The following is a 13816-nucleotide window of genomic DNA, read 5'->3' on the forward strand; positions in this document are numbered from 1 at the left end:
ATTGGGGTTTTTAATATTGTTGTTTTCTTTTCGACCGGTTTCCGAGCTAATTTTCTTTTTCGTTGGGGGTTTTATTGAGCTGTTCGCCTCGTTTTCAATGAGTATATAGCGTTTGTATGCTCGCAAGGTCATTTATTGTTTTTTATGGAATGGGTATGGCATTCTATTTTGAGTGATTGCTTATTTCGAAACGTTTATCGCGTGCGCTACCGGCATCGGAAATTGAAAATGCTTCCGTTTGATTAAATTCAGGCATTGAAAAAAAATAAATAGTGGCAAGAGTAAATTCATAGTTTTAGCTAGATAAAACTTCTAATAGATAAAACTTCTAATCTGTATATTCCATTTTTTTTCTTCTGGCAAAGCTAGTGAGCAAAAAAATGAATTGTTTCTATAAACCAAGTAAGCTAAATTTCTGATTGATGCGGCGCTCTGTATTGTTTACTGTTTTCTCTTGGTGATTGACCAGACATCGGGGTGCTCAGTAGCTGGGGGGGGGGGGGGGGGAAGAATAACAATTTCTCCGCATGGGTTAACATTGTTTTTTGAGTATTTCGTACTGTTTGATAAGAATTGACGTAGCATCGCTTTTTTCGTTGAAATTTGGAACTATAGAGTATTCCAGTTCATTCTATTCGCATGTTCTTTTCTTTTAATTAATCAAAGAATTGTAATCTCAACAAACTAACAAAAAAGAGAACTTTACCCCCTGCATTCCACCGATCAGAATGCAATTTCTGAGTAGGGCTGAATAATGGTCAACGGTGTAGTTTTGGAAATAAAAAATGGTGGAGGAGGGGAGAAATTTTTGATAAGAAAAGTACTTACCCGCCTTGTCCACTGTCTACATTTTCAGTGCTTGTTTCGTTTTGACAGTTCTGAAATTTGTATTTTCGAGCCTCGTTTTCACTAGCTTTTCGGAACAAAGCATCCCCATAGAACGAAAAAAAAAAGTTGAACTCTAACCCCTATATTTTGTTTTGACGGCTTTTTCCCAATAGTTTTCCTTCAGTTTTGTTGCCTCTATTTCTTTTCTATCCTCGCCTCATAGAACTCCCTAAATGCGGTTTGTGAGAAATGAGTGTTTGTATCGGACTGCGCGGTGTCCGCCAGAGTCCGTTCGTCCGGCCTCCGCCAATCCTCTTCCCTACCCCGTTTTTTGTCTCCATTTGCGTAGTTTTCCTGCCTGCAGAAGTTTTTTATTCCCTCCGCTTCCATCTTTTCACGACCGGGTACGGGCAAATGAAAATGCGCTTGATTCCTCCCTCTTATTTCCTGTTGACTAAGATGGAAGAAGAAAAAACTAAGAAATTTTTTTAGTCAATCTTCAAAAGTGGTTTGATTGACATCAACGCCCTCCCATAGCCCAGAGTCATTTCACAACTAACAGAGTCTTTTGGACCCTCCATGTTGGGCTTTTCACATCCCGGATGGATAGCTTTTACATACTTGGAAAAGGCGAATACATGCACTATTTTGCTTTTGGTCCGAAAAAACAACCCATAGAAGTAAAACATTTCTTGCTCTCACTCGTTTTCTATTCTTCTATTCTATCGTCATGAATTATGTTCCGGTTAGAAGTGCAGGAGACCTTCAAACTTCAATTTCACTAGTATTTTTCACATATGAGCAACTTCCATTACCATCACTTTATGAGTTTTTTTTGAAGTGACAACCAATGGTCAAACTAGTCAGCCTTCAATAGGTTTGATCTACGGTAGCGACACTTGCGTTCGTTTTGGACAACCCTGTTGAGTGTTGACACACTCTTCAGTTTACTGTGTCCCTCTCCCCACACAACTTCTAATATGTTATTTTGATTTTTATCGAAAACAGTGACTTCCTTTTTACTATTATTTCTCATCACTTCTTGTTATGCATTGTGAATATCGGCTAATTGGGAAAAGTGTGGGGTGTTGGAAACACATTTTTTCTCGCTCGCTTCTCTCAAAAATCTATTATTCCGATTTCACTTCTTTGGGCATGAAAAATGTCGTCTGATTACTGATAAGATATTCCTGAATGTTCGGGAATCGCAAATTTCATTGCGTAAGTTTTAAGGTTGGAAAGAGGACAGAGCGCACTTTGTCCCGTTTATTTTTTCTGTTCAATAACAATATGAGTCATCAGACTGTTTCTTTTTATGTTGACCAGAGTGAGAAACCAGAAAAAATTGTTTGATTCCTGTTTTTGAGTGCGTTTTAAAGCCGGAAATGTTTCATCAAACGTTTTTTTGCATTACAAAGTCCATTAGAACAGAGAGAGGGTGACGATGAATCATGTTGTTATTGGTATATATATATACTATCGTCATCCTCTAAAAGAATTTCTCGTTTCTTCCCTTCGATCTTCATTTTTCTTCCTAATGATGGATTGGTGGTATGATTGAATTTTAGTGATAAAAGGCATTACAAAAATCGTTATCAAAGTTCTCCGATTTTCTCTCAAAAGTGCCGATAAGAGTTATCGGTCAATCCACCATTTTTGGAAGGAAAAGTGTAGCCTGTTTTTGGTTTCTTTGTGGCGGGACTAGCGAACAGAAAGAATAAGAAAAAGAAGAAGAAGCTTGCAGCGGTGGAAATACACGGGGGCATCATCGGGGGGCAACAAGCAAGACCCTTTCGCTAGTTTCGCTTTTCTTTTTTCCTGTTCGATATCAGATTTCGAATCAGTACGTTCAAATCGGTCTTTGTCACTTGTCTTCCTATTCCCTTCTCAATTCACTTTTTTTCAATCTTGAAAAACTGAACTTCTCTTTATCTACATATTCTGGATTTGTTCAAACATGCGCCTCTTCCAGATGACAACAGACTCGGCAAGTCTGAAATCCTCAGAGGGAGCGTGTAGCTCGATTGGGGATGAGCGAGAAAAAGCGAAAATTGTACAAAAGTTGGTGGAGATCAAAGACAAGCTCAGAGCATTGAACGAGAAACGAGAAGGTGAGTATCCCGAAAATGGACTAATGAAAACTGTTCATTTTATTTTTCAGCCGACGTGGAGAAGTTCCTCACAGTCACGAAACAGTCGGAAATGTCACGCGGCATCGGACCAGACAACCCGCAAAGAGCTCGTATCAGAAACAACTTTGAGAGACAAAACAAAAAACATACACAGGAAACAGAGACACTTCAGGTAAGAGGAAAATCTGAGTAAATCATTAAAAAATATCGAAAATTGAGGTTACTGTATAAAAATGTAATATGGATATATATGTAGAATAGAGCTACTGCTAGAAACTGTGTTGAATACGGAGGCTAGAGTTTTACCGTATAATCTCTAATGAATCAATAATATTTTTCCAGCTGAACATTTTTTGATATCGTTCAGAAATTTTAAAAAAATGTTTTCAAAATATTTTTCGGTTACTAGGCCATAGGGATCTGAACTGTAAGGAACCAATTCAGCCGAACGCTTGCACAAAGTTAGTAAGAACAGATAAAGAATTTAGTCTTTTTGAATCTCTTCACTCCCACTATGAATGAAAGGGAAGTATATGTTGAACTGATTAGCTGAGCAAAATACATCTGTCAGTTAAATTCTCTCCTCAGCCAACTGTAACTTTAAGAATATTAGCATTTAGTTTGAGTGTAAAATACTCACTGCTATAACAATTAGCTTAAAGCCAAGTTGCCATTTTCACATAAGCAAGTTTTCTACTCTTCTAGATCCATTTCCTAACACATCATTAGTCAAATTCTTTTTCCCCAAAACTTTTACTTCTCACAACTCACAATTTCCTTATTCCAGAAGAAGCTGATTGACTACGAGGAGCGCCTGAGGCAGGTCGACGCCGGAGAGTATGAGCCAAGTCCGTCGAAATCGCGTGTGTTTCCGGTCGGAATAAGGTGAGCTATAACAATGGATTTTCAGAAAGCAAAAAATAAAAAGATAAGGAGAAGGTTGGTATGTATCGGTGATAGGAAAAAAAAGGAACGGTATGATTTATGCAAATAGGACCGTCCCTTTTTATTGCCTGATTCGTACCATGACATTGATAAGAGCGATAGGAACAAACGGAAACCGCCCATCCTCCAGAACCTTCACTCAGAGCTAATTGTGCTCTGGTGCATCCGGAGGATGTTCATTCAATTTTCTTGAAAAATCGAAAAAAAAACTAAATGCCATCTCACACAAAAGACATCTGCAAAACCGAATGGCATTTGAGCGAAATTCGAACATTTTGATTTTTTCACAAGTCCTTAAAATAAACGGAATCCTATCAAATCCATTCTGTGTGGGAAGGCTGATAGGAAAAGAAAATTTTCTTTCTGCCAAAAACGACATTTCTAGCTTCATTGCCATTTCTGTGATTGACAAAATGTAGCGTGTTATATTTTAGAATCCAATCTAGAGAAAAAAAGCGACAAAATATAGATTGGTTTTTTTTTTCGAAAAACGACATTCACCCTCTTTTCGAGTAGATGCTTCCCTTGACTACCACCACTACTTTGGCATCTAAATGTCTCCTCCAGTATTTTGAATCCCAATTTTTTTTTCTCTTTTTCTCCCTTTTAACTAACATTGCTCGTTGTTTCAGAAAAGCAAAGGGAATGACCGAAACCATGGTAAATGCCCCAATTGAGTTGGCTCAACGTGTCAAGTCGGCTTTCTCGGCAGACAATGTGAGCAGTACTCATAATGGAAATGTTGGAGGTAAGAAAACAACGCCATCAACAACAAATGAGTTTTATTAGAATCACTTGAAAAGAACATAGGACAAAATTAGGACAGGGAGAGCAATAAGTCCTTTGCTTGTAGCACTGTTACAGTAGTCTCCAGTACAGCAATCATAGGTTGTGGTAGTAAGTCCAGCTGGGTTGTAGACGCTGCGCTTTCCGTTGGACTAAAAAAATTAAATAAATTTTCGAAAAAAAATTGAAAAACTCACTCGGCAATTTATATGGTCGCATTGTCTGACTTCCTTGACCCAGTCTCCATTGGCATTGTACTCTTCCATGCTGGAAATATTTAGTATTTGAAAGTATAACAAATCAATGAACTCACGTGACACAGAAGTTAGACGATGAGCAATCTGAGACACCGTTGTCAGTGGCGCTGTCAGATACTGCACACTTATAGCAATAAGCGACAACTGGGAGAAGGACGAGGAAAAAAACAGATTTTGTAGAAAACATGCTTTAAGCTTTGACGAGAGAAAATGTGAATTTTTCCCTTTGAGAGGCATGTTTTATACAGAAAATCTTGGATGATATTTGCGCAGATATGCCTCATCAGTTGACTTTGTAATACATCATAGTACATTTCGAAAGAAAATATGCCAAACGTTTCACTCTCAATCTGCTTGATAAACATATCTAATCTCTGCGCCAAATTCGGAAAAATGTTTGCGTTCCGATGTGTCACACAAGGTTCTTTCTGGAACCCCGCAAAACCGATGTACGCTCTCACTCAAAATGGCTTTCTGATTTCAGTTGGAAAGACCGGACAATCCACGTTCTTCACCACTGCACGCAAAAGTGCCGACGCTGAGGATGCCGAACATAAAGAAAAGAAGAATCGCGAGTCTGTGCGTGGAAGTTCCACGTTGCCGCCAAATCTTACGCTTAGCACTTTGGAGCCCGTTAGCACCTTCAAGATTGAGGAGCATAGCTCACCAGACTCACGTCCCGATAGTGTTGCAGATGAGACTTCCAACTTGCCTGTAATTTCGATTTCCATATTTCGGAATCTCAAAACCACATTTTCAGTACCACACTTGCGACAACAGTCTCTACTTCAACTCTAGCAATGCTAACTCGAACAATCACGGACCGACGAACGGCGATGATGGCTTCAGTGCCATTCACGATCATCTCAACGGAATTCTGAATCACTTGCTCATGATTGATAGAAAATATGACAGACTTGAGGTAAGAATTGCGGTAAATTATGAAATTTCATTAAATTTTGTTTAGGACGAGATCAAAAAGGAAATCCGTTTCTACGCTGAAGCTTTGGAAGAGGAGCGTTTCAAGACGACGAAGCTCGAGGAATTGCTCAATGAGGCTGTCGAATTGCAGCAAGCTGAGATTGCTGCGCTAAAGGAGCAGAACTTGATGGCGACACGTGTCGACTATCAGCACAATGATCGCTTCCGGACTGTTGAGGAGAATATGGAGTCTTTGCAGAATCACGTAAGTTTTTGATTGATGAATAATGGGTGTTGTGTCAGCTTGGCGAACGATGCCAAGAAAGAATTGCGCTTCAGGTTTTTATCTAGAGCTTCTGAAAGGCTCAATTTCGGTCCACTGCCTATTATCACAATTTTTGGGTAAAAACTTCCTCTTGGGATTCCAGATTACCGTATTTCTTCTAATAGAAGCCCACACAAACCCGAAATTTTTAAATCAATCATCTGCGTTAATATGAGATATATTTGAAGCTTTTAACAGATACATTTTTTCATAATATCGCCAATATTTAATCAGTAGACAGATTCTTGATATCTTTTGAAAGAACTGAGATAAATGAACTCAACGTGGACAGTTCCGATGGGCTTCTATTAGAAGAAGTATGATAGGTTTGGGAAATATACCAGGCTTTCAATATGAATAGCGCATTTTCAGATTCACTTCTCCATTCTTTCCCTGTCAGTTAAAACCAATTCTCATTTTTTAGATGGTCAGAATCGAGAACGCATTGGTGGATGTCCGACAAGTGAAGCTTACAAGCAATGTCTGGCAACGCGTGGCTCTCACAGCTGGTAACATTGTCGTCGAGCTCCTCAAAATTGCTCTCTTCGTTGTCGCCTCGATTCTCGACCTCGTTCGCCCATTGACCGGATCCCGTAACCGTTCCGCCATGGCTTTTGGACTACTTTTCTTGGCCATCTTCTTTGGTCATCACCTTCAAAAAGTGACCCTTCTCTTCGGAAGCTCATCAGATGCCAATTCAACCGGTCCCAAGTAAATATTCTTGTTCACAACCCGCGTTTATCTTCTCATATGTAATATTTACGTACTTTCATGTTCACGTATTATTCTAGTCAACAACACTCTTCAACCCAAGTTTCTATGACCCCATGGTGCCCATCTAGCCAGTTTTCGCAATTCATTTCTCGCTTGTTTGTGCTCTTTTTCTTTCACAATGCAGGTACATATTTCATCTGTATTTTTATAGAATATTTTTCCCTGTATTCCCACCCACACATTCCAATCGCTGTCATATTTCAACTTGACTTCCAACCCTATTCAAATTGCTTGCTGGTCGATCAAAACACTTGATCAACTCATACTAGTTTTTTGTCCCTAGTCACCCCACACATTCTGTGAATTGTACAACGTTTTCCAATGACTCTACTTGATTAGTAGCTTTTTTTGCAATTCCTTTTGATTTGCCATTTGTGTCCTAAAACGAGCTTTGCTAGTTTTCCCGATTGTACAATCTCCACTTTTTGTTTATTCACCTGAAAGTATCGGTGAACAGTATGAAACAAAAAGTGAAATTTTTGTGTTTTATTTTGTCTTCAAGTGTATTAGTTTGTTTTTTTCCACCAGTTCATTTGAAACAAACAATGAATTCTTGTAAATTAAGTTTCTGGTTTTTTTTTGATTGGAAAGAATCAACGTATATTTTTAAAAATCTATTGTTTATAACAGAGCTAACAAATGTTCAATCTTTTACAGGTATCAAGTTAAGAGGTATAATGTTACGTGGCTCCGATTTCAACAGTTTGTGTATATATTATTACGTAACGTAAAAACAATGAGAAATTATTGTTTAGTTTCGCCACAATAATAAAGTTTAGGGATTTGCAAATCTTTAGATATAAAAATGATCAATCATTAGATCTTTGTAGTCTTTTAGAAATGGTCGCATATCACAGATAAACTGGTTTTTACAAAAGTTTGCAGCCAATGAAGTATTTCTCTATGATTCATATATGGCAAAGGCAACAAACGTACTAAAGCAAATCAGAAATAACACATTAAGCGTGATCTTCGACGATATGTGCAACTTCTTGAAGCACAGAGATGAATCTGCGAACGTCAACGTAGTTGTTGTAAAGATGGACTGGAGCAACACGGATGACGTTGGGGTATCTCTTGTCGACCTGAAAAGCAACATTTCTTGTTGAAAGCAGAGTTATGAGAGCATACCGCTACACCACGCTTAACAAGCTCTGGATAAATGACGTCGATTGGAGAGGAGAATTTCAGAGAAAGTTGGCAACCACGTTGATGGAAGTTTTCTGGAGTGATGATCAAAATAGAGAGCTTAGTGGTTCTTTGCTCTGAGTTTTCTCCGAAGAGTGTCTTGACGAGATACTCCAAGTATCCAGTAAGGTAGCAAGAACGACTGCGAAGGTTCTCGAGGGAGACTTGATCAAAGATCTGAAACATTATTTTTTCTAAAAGATAATTACTTAAATCAGGTACCTTTAAGCTTCCAAGCATAGCAGCCACGCAATGAATTGGTGGGTTACTGATTCTGTATCCCGCAGCTCCTTCATCAAGGTCAAGGACTGAAAGTATAAAACAACAATTAGCAATCAAATTCGTCAGAATTTTACCATTGTCCATTGTGAATCTCGAGGACATCTTGTGACTCCACCATCCCAACATACGATCTCTCTTGTCATGCAAGAATCTCTCATGGACAAAGAGTCCAGCTATGGACCCAGCCCCAGTGCATCCGTATTTGTAAGAGCACCAAGCAGCAAAGTCCACATCCCACCAGTGAAGATGGAGTGGGACGTTGGCAAAAGCGTGAGCCAGATCCCATCCAACGAGGCAGCCCTGAAACAATTCACATGTGGAACTGATATCTTAATTTTATTTTACTTTTCTGTGTCCAGCCTCAGTGATTGCTTTGATGTCAAAGAGCTGTCCAGTATAGTATTGGATTCCGGAGAAAAAGACGATAGCAATTTCATCTCCATTATTTTCAATGTAGTCGATGATATCTTCGGTGCGAAGAGTCTCTTCTCCTTCTCTTGGCTCCATGCACACCATACTTTCTTCGACGGTTCTTCCTTTCAGACGGATTTGAGATTCAATGGCGTAATGATCAGATGGGAAAGCTTTAGACTCTAAAAGAATCTTGTGGCGAGTTTCGGTTGGCTTGTAGAAGGCCGTCTGAAAATTGAAGTAAACCAATTCGTTTTTTCAAAACAATGAATTCTTACTAATAAAACGTGAATATTGACAGTGAGACTGTTGGCTATTGACACTTCCTCCTTCTTAGCTCCTACAAGACGGCCGACACCTTCAAGGCAGTGCTCATCGGAGTGGGCCCATGGAACTTCTCCAGTCATATGTCCGAAGACTCCCCTGAGAAGATAGATTAAAATTCAGCGGTTAGATTTTAGGACTCACATCTTAGCCCACTTATCCAAATGCTCTTTCATAACCTCTTCAGTGACTTTTGGCATTAGTCCAAGAGAATTACCACAGAGGTAAATGCTATCAGCATTTGGGTCAACAAGGGTAGGATCAACTGAAAATTAATGTTTTTATTAGATGCAGGTATCAATTGCTCACCATCCGGAAGAGTTCCAGCCTTCGGATAGTGGAAAAGATCTCTAATTCCTTTCAGCGCATCACTATCGGTCAGAAACTCGGCGAGAGCTGGATCAGTCAAATCTTTAATTCCACTCTCCTAAAATTCAGATTTTCAATGCTTTCCCTAAAGTTCAAGTTTCCACTCACATCAGCCATTTTGTTCAGAAACTGGAGAACCTTATCCTGGGTGCACATGCATTCTTGATCCCCCTCTGGTTGTGGTGGTGCTGGTGCTTGTCCTTCCGCCATACCTAGAAAATTCGAGTAATGGAAAATTGAAGAATAATAATTTTCAAAAAACGAAGAAAATTTTTGAAAACAACAAACAACAACAGTCGCATCTCATACACTAGGTGGGATGAGTTGTTGAAAAGAAATTGAAGAGAAAGAATAGAGTTAGGGATGGCTAGCCCGGCGAGAGGCGAAACTTTTATTGCTTCTAAGTTAACTGAAGAGACATTGAAGAAAACTTTACACAAAAATGCATGAAAAATTCTGTGATAAGATATGGGTGTTTCGTTGAAAACTAGAGATAGCTGCGTTCCAAAGTGCAGACTTTATAAAGATGGAGAGTGGCTAGATATCGATCTGTTGTAGACGCGGAAGAAGGTGATGGTCAAGGACGATGAGGTGATGATGATATGGAATGTTTAGATGATCAGAATTGCACTTTCTTTCTCTTATAGTACAGAAAAGTGAAACTGACCAAAACAAATTCCCTTCTGGCTACCGAAAAACTGATTAAAGCAAATTTCAAAGCTGAAAAAACTATGAAACTATCGTCTTTTACTGAATCAGTCAACTATCTATTAGAAAACATAATTCGTGGACACTTTCATTAAGAAAATTAGATTGCAAATTTAGAGAAACACAGTTTCAAACAGGAAACAATCGTCGGTAGGAGAAAGAGAAAGTCAAAATCATCAATTCAAACAAAACAATTATCATACATTAGCATTTTTCGGTTTTATGAGTTGAAAACATAAACAGAAAACTGATGGATATCTGAAGAATACAACGAATTGAATAAGGGACTGTCGAATGCAGTAGACGTCAAAACTGGGAACGAGTTGGAGAACGCTGGAACATATTTGACAAGCGACTGCTCTTCCTGACCAACCATCTGAAAATTTTTCATAGGTTTTCAACTATTGAATAATATTTTATAAATACCTTGAGCGCGGCAGAAAAATAGAAGTCAAGTAAGCTGCTCAAAACGTGGATACTTTTGCTGGATTCTAAATTATTTGTCAACTTCAGCAGAAGTTTCATTACTGATGAGCCCGCATTCTGAAATGAATAAATTCATTTAAAATTTTTTTGAAATATGGCTCCCTACCACATCTTCATCTAATGGAGCAACCAGTTTTGTCAGCAATCCAGAGAAACTGATTCTGTATGAGACCTTGTCGAAGAAATCTCGCATTTCATGTTTCGTCTTGACATCTGTCAGTTTCCAATGTTGCAGTTCTGCAGATACGGCTTCAGCAACAAATTCCATAAGCTCAGGAATACCTAAAAATTAGATAATGTAAAATTCAGAAGAACGCTCGGTGTTACCTCGAAGGGTGAAATATTGCACACATTGCAAAAAAATTCTGCGATTTCCTATATCCATTGGATTATCTGTCTGAATTGACCCGTTCTTGACAAACATGGAGCTCATTGACTCTGGTATGTAACTTTGCCTGAATTGGAAAATATAAAATTCGGATATGAGCTTCATTTCACACCATGTCGGTTTCTTATTCCTTTCTTCAAACTGTGCACAAGTATCTGCTGCCAAAATGGAAATTTGCGCCTTTAGAGTCAAAGTAAGAATTGAGAATCCAAATGCAACAGAGACAATTCGACAAAACACATTTTTCTGAAATTCAAATTTCAGTTTTTTTCTAACTTCTATTGAATTTACTTTCAGCTGATCCCATAGTTGAATCTTCTGCTCTGCTGTGAGATCTGGCGTGTTTTTCAGCTTATCTTGTATGGTTTCAACATCGAATCGAGCCTAAATTGTATGTATATAAACAATACTTCCAATTTTGAAAATACCTGAATCTGTGTGACAACTGATGGAATGAGGTCTGTGATGGATTGATCACAAGATCGGTGAGTGGAATCAAAGATGTAGTGCCTTCGAGCCTGAAAAAACTTTCGTAATGTTAAAATGATTTTTTTCAGAGTGAATATCTTACTTGATTTGGTAATTCTGCTGCTGTTGTGTGTTTCTCTAAAACTACGGATTTTGATGACGTACTTATATATGCAATAGCACTTCCAACCAAAACTCCACCTGAAAGAAATTTCGACATAAATACCACTTCATTTAAAATCGTTGACTTACCGGCAATGATTTTTCCTTTGTTTCGTTTAGCAAATTCCCACGCGGATGCGAGCATTATTATGAGCTGAAAATGAGCAATCGTTAAACTTTTTTTTTGAAAAAAGAATATCGAACAATTAATAATGTCTTCCAACACGCGAGGTAAAAAGGAAACAGGTATGACAAAATAGTATTCTGATTGAAAATACGCAGACACATAACTAGTGTGTCTTATCTTTGACCCTACAGCGTAGTACAATACACAACAGACAAAAGTGGTGATGGTGGAGAAAATAGTATAGAAGAGATGATGTGAAACAATAGCTGTCAAGGAGAAATCGGATGAGATAAGATTACGAAAAAGTAGATTTTTGTGCATTGAATTTAATTGAATTAATTTATTGACCAGGTAATGAAACAATAGAGGGCAGGACATGAAAGACTCAGAAAGAATGCCCCTCACGAGGCCGATCTAAGTAGGGGAGGGGAAACGGGATAATTAAGATATTTGACACAGGAACAATGAACCGGTATAAGAAGAGAAAAGAAAAAATAGGGAGCAAATAAATCAATAGCGGGTAATACTGGAAGGAATTAAGGATTCAAACTCGGAAGGTAGGAGAAATCGGGTAACTTGGGAAGTGATGGCGTTCCACATGGGAACAATTGAAGAAAAATAGTCAGAGGAGTAGGGCTGAACAATAATTAAGTTCATAGGGCGACGAGGGGAGGAGGAGTATTTGACATGTGCATTAAGGTTAGGAAAGTAGGCGGAGCCATTTAACAATTTATGGAGAAGAATTAGTTAAGCTTTTAGCCTACGATGACGAATGGAGAACATATTGAGGATAGAGAGACGATCAGAGTAGGAGCTGTACTGGATATTACAACGCTGGAAAATACACTTAGAGAAAAATCTTAAGGGAGATTCTAGTTTTAGAGCAAGGCGAGAAGAAGGCGGAGGGGAATAAACTACAGAAAAATATTCAAGAATCGGGAGAACATAGCATTTGGAAAGATGAATGTAGAATTCTGGAGACTTAGATCTAAATGACTTTAAGAGTTGTTTGGAGCGGAGAAGAGCTAAAGATGTGATTTTGTTGATGTGAGCAGAGAATTTGAGAGAGGAATCAGTAATGAGTCCCAAGTCTCGGACGGAGGAGGAGGGAGTAAGTGTGACACCCGCAATATTGAGAGGATGGGAAGAATTATGGGAACCTAGGCGAAGAAGGGCAGTTTTAGAGTGGGCAAGAGGGAGATGGTTGGCGGAAGCCCAATTTACAACCATGTTGATACCAGTTTGAAGGGCGATTGGGTCATGAGAATACAGTTTGATATCATCAGCAAAGGCGGCAAGGTGAAGAGAGGGAATTTGTTCAAGTTCTAAGAGCAGATCATTGATGAATATGAGAAATAGTAAGGGACCGGAGACTGATCCTTGAGGAACACCAGAGGGAATGACAGAGGAAGGAGGTCCAATAAAATCATAGATTTTGACAGAGAACGTTCGACCAGAGAGAAACGAGGAGAACCAAGCTACGTAAGATTTAGGGATTCCAAAGCTAGCAAGTTTCTGGATGAGAAGTTGATGATGTACCTGGTCGAATGGGGAGAATAGCCACAACGAGGCGGGAGTTTGCGAAGAAGCTTCTCAATTATCCAGGGATCGAAGATTTCAAGGTCAGAGCCAGAAAAAGGAAGATGCTGATGACTTATTGCGGGAGAGATGGATGCGGATGAAGTGAGATGATTATAATTAGAAGAGAATGTTTTGGTGAAAAGGGTGGATTTTTCGTGTTCAGAGGTTATAAGACAGCCATTAGCAGAAAGAGGTGGGACTTTAGGTGAAGATCTAATTCTACTTTTGGTGAGGGCGCGGGCAGCACGACAGTGTGGGGCTGAGAGGATTCGGAATTCGTCACTTACCATTTTCTTAATGATTGTTCGAGTGAGAGATTTGATACGAGTTCGAACATGGAGAATTTTCCTAGGA

At 38.9% G+C, this 13816-nt stretch overlaps 4 protein-coding genes across 4 annotated transcripts; 1 reads left to right on the forward strand and 3 right to left on the reverse strand.

Annotated features, from left to right (window-relative positions):
* Window positions 1-2800: 2800 nt before the first annotated feature.
* Window positions 2801-6909, forward strand: CBG14831 (the record flags this gene model as incomplete). Its single annotated transcript, XM_002644767.2, has 8 exons — window positions 2801-2939; window positions 2990-3132; window positions 3748-3845; window positions 4538-4653; window positions 5433-5662; window positions 5709-5870; window positions 5916-6134; window positions 6619-6909. 8 exons carry the CDS (start codon window positions 2801-2803, stop codon window positions 6907-6909), a joined length of 1398 nt encoding a protein of 465 aa, XP_002644813.2.
* Window positions 4697-5135, reverse strand: CBG14832 (the record flags this gene model as incomplete). The annotated part of the gene is made up of 3 exons (XM_002644768.1): window positions 4697-4843; window positions 4889-4958; window positions 5005-5135. 3 exons carry the CDS (start codon window positions 5133-5135, stop codon window positions 4697-4699), a joined length of 348 nt encoding a protein of 115 aa, XP_002644814.1.
* A 1018-nt stretch (window positions 6910-7927) lies between the features above and the next one.
* Window positions 7928-9752, reverse strand: CBG14833 (the record flags this gene model as incomplete). Its single annotated transcript, XM_002644769.1, has 9 exons — window positions 7928-8053; window positions 8100-8333; window positions 8379-8464; window positions 8513-8738; window positions 8784-9077; window positions 9128-9272; window positions 9318-9438; window positions 9483-9600; window positions 9651-9752. The coding sequence occupies 9 exons, from the start codon at window positions 9750-9752 to the stop codon at window positions 7928-7930; spliced, it is 1452 nt and encodes a 483-aa protein (XP_002644815.1).
* Window positions 9753-10470: 718 nt separating this feature from the next.
* Cbr-prx-3 lies at window positions 10471-11899 on the reverse strand (the record flags this gene model as incomplete). Its single annotated transcript, XM_045239798.1, has 8 exons — window positions 10471-10626; window positions 10677-10793; window positions 10843-11018; window positions 11064-11370; window positions 11416-11508; window positions 11553-11642; window positions 11696-11793; window positions 11845-11899. The coding sequence occupies 8 exons, from the start codon at window positions 11897-11899 to the stop codon at window positions 10471-10473; spliced, it is 1092 nt and encodes a 363-aa protein (XP_045095535.1).
* Window positions 11900-13816: the final 1917 nt, after the last annotated feature.

The sequence above is a fragment of the Caenorhabditis briggsae genome, assembly GCF_000004555.2.
Source record: "Caenorhabditis briggsae complete genome, chrX, whole genome shotgun sequence".
Lineage (NCBI taxonomy): Eukaryota > Metazoa > Nematoda > Chromadorea > Rhabditida > Rhabditidae > Caenorhabditis > Caenorhabditis briggsae.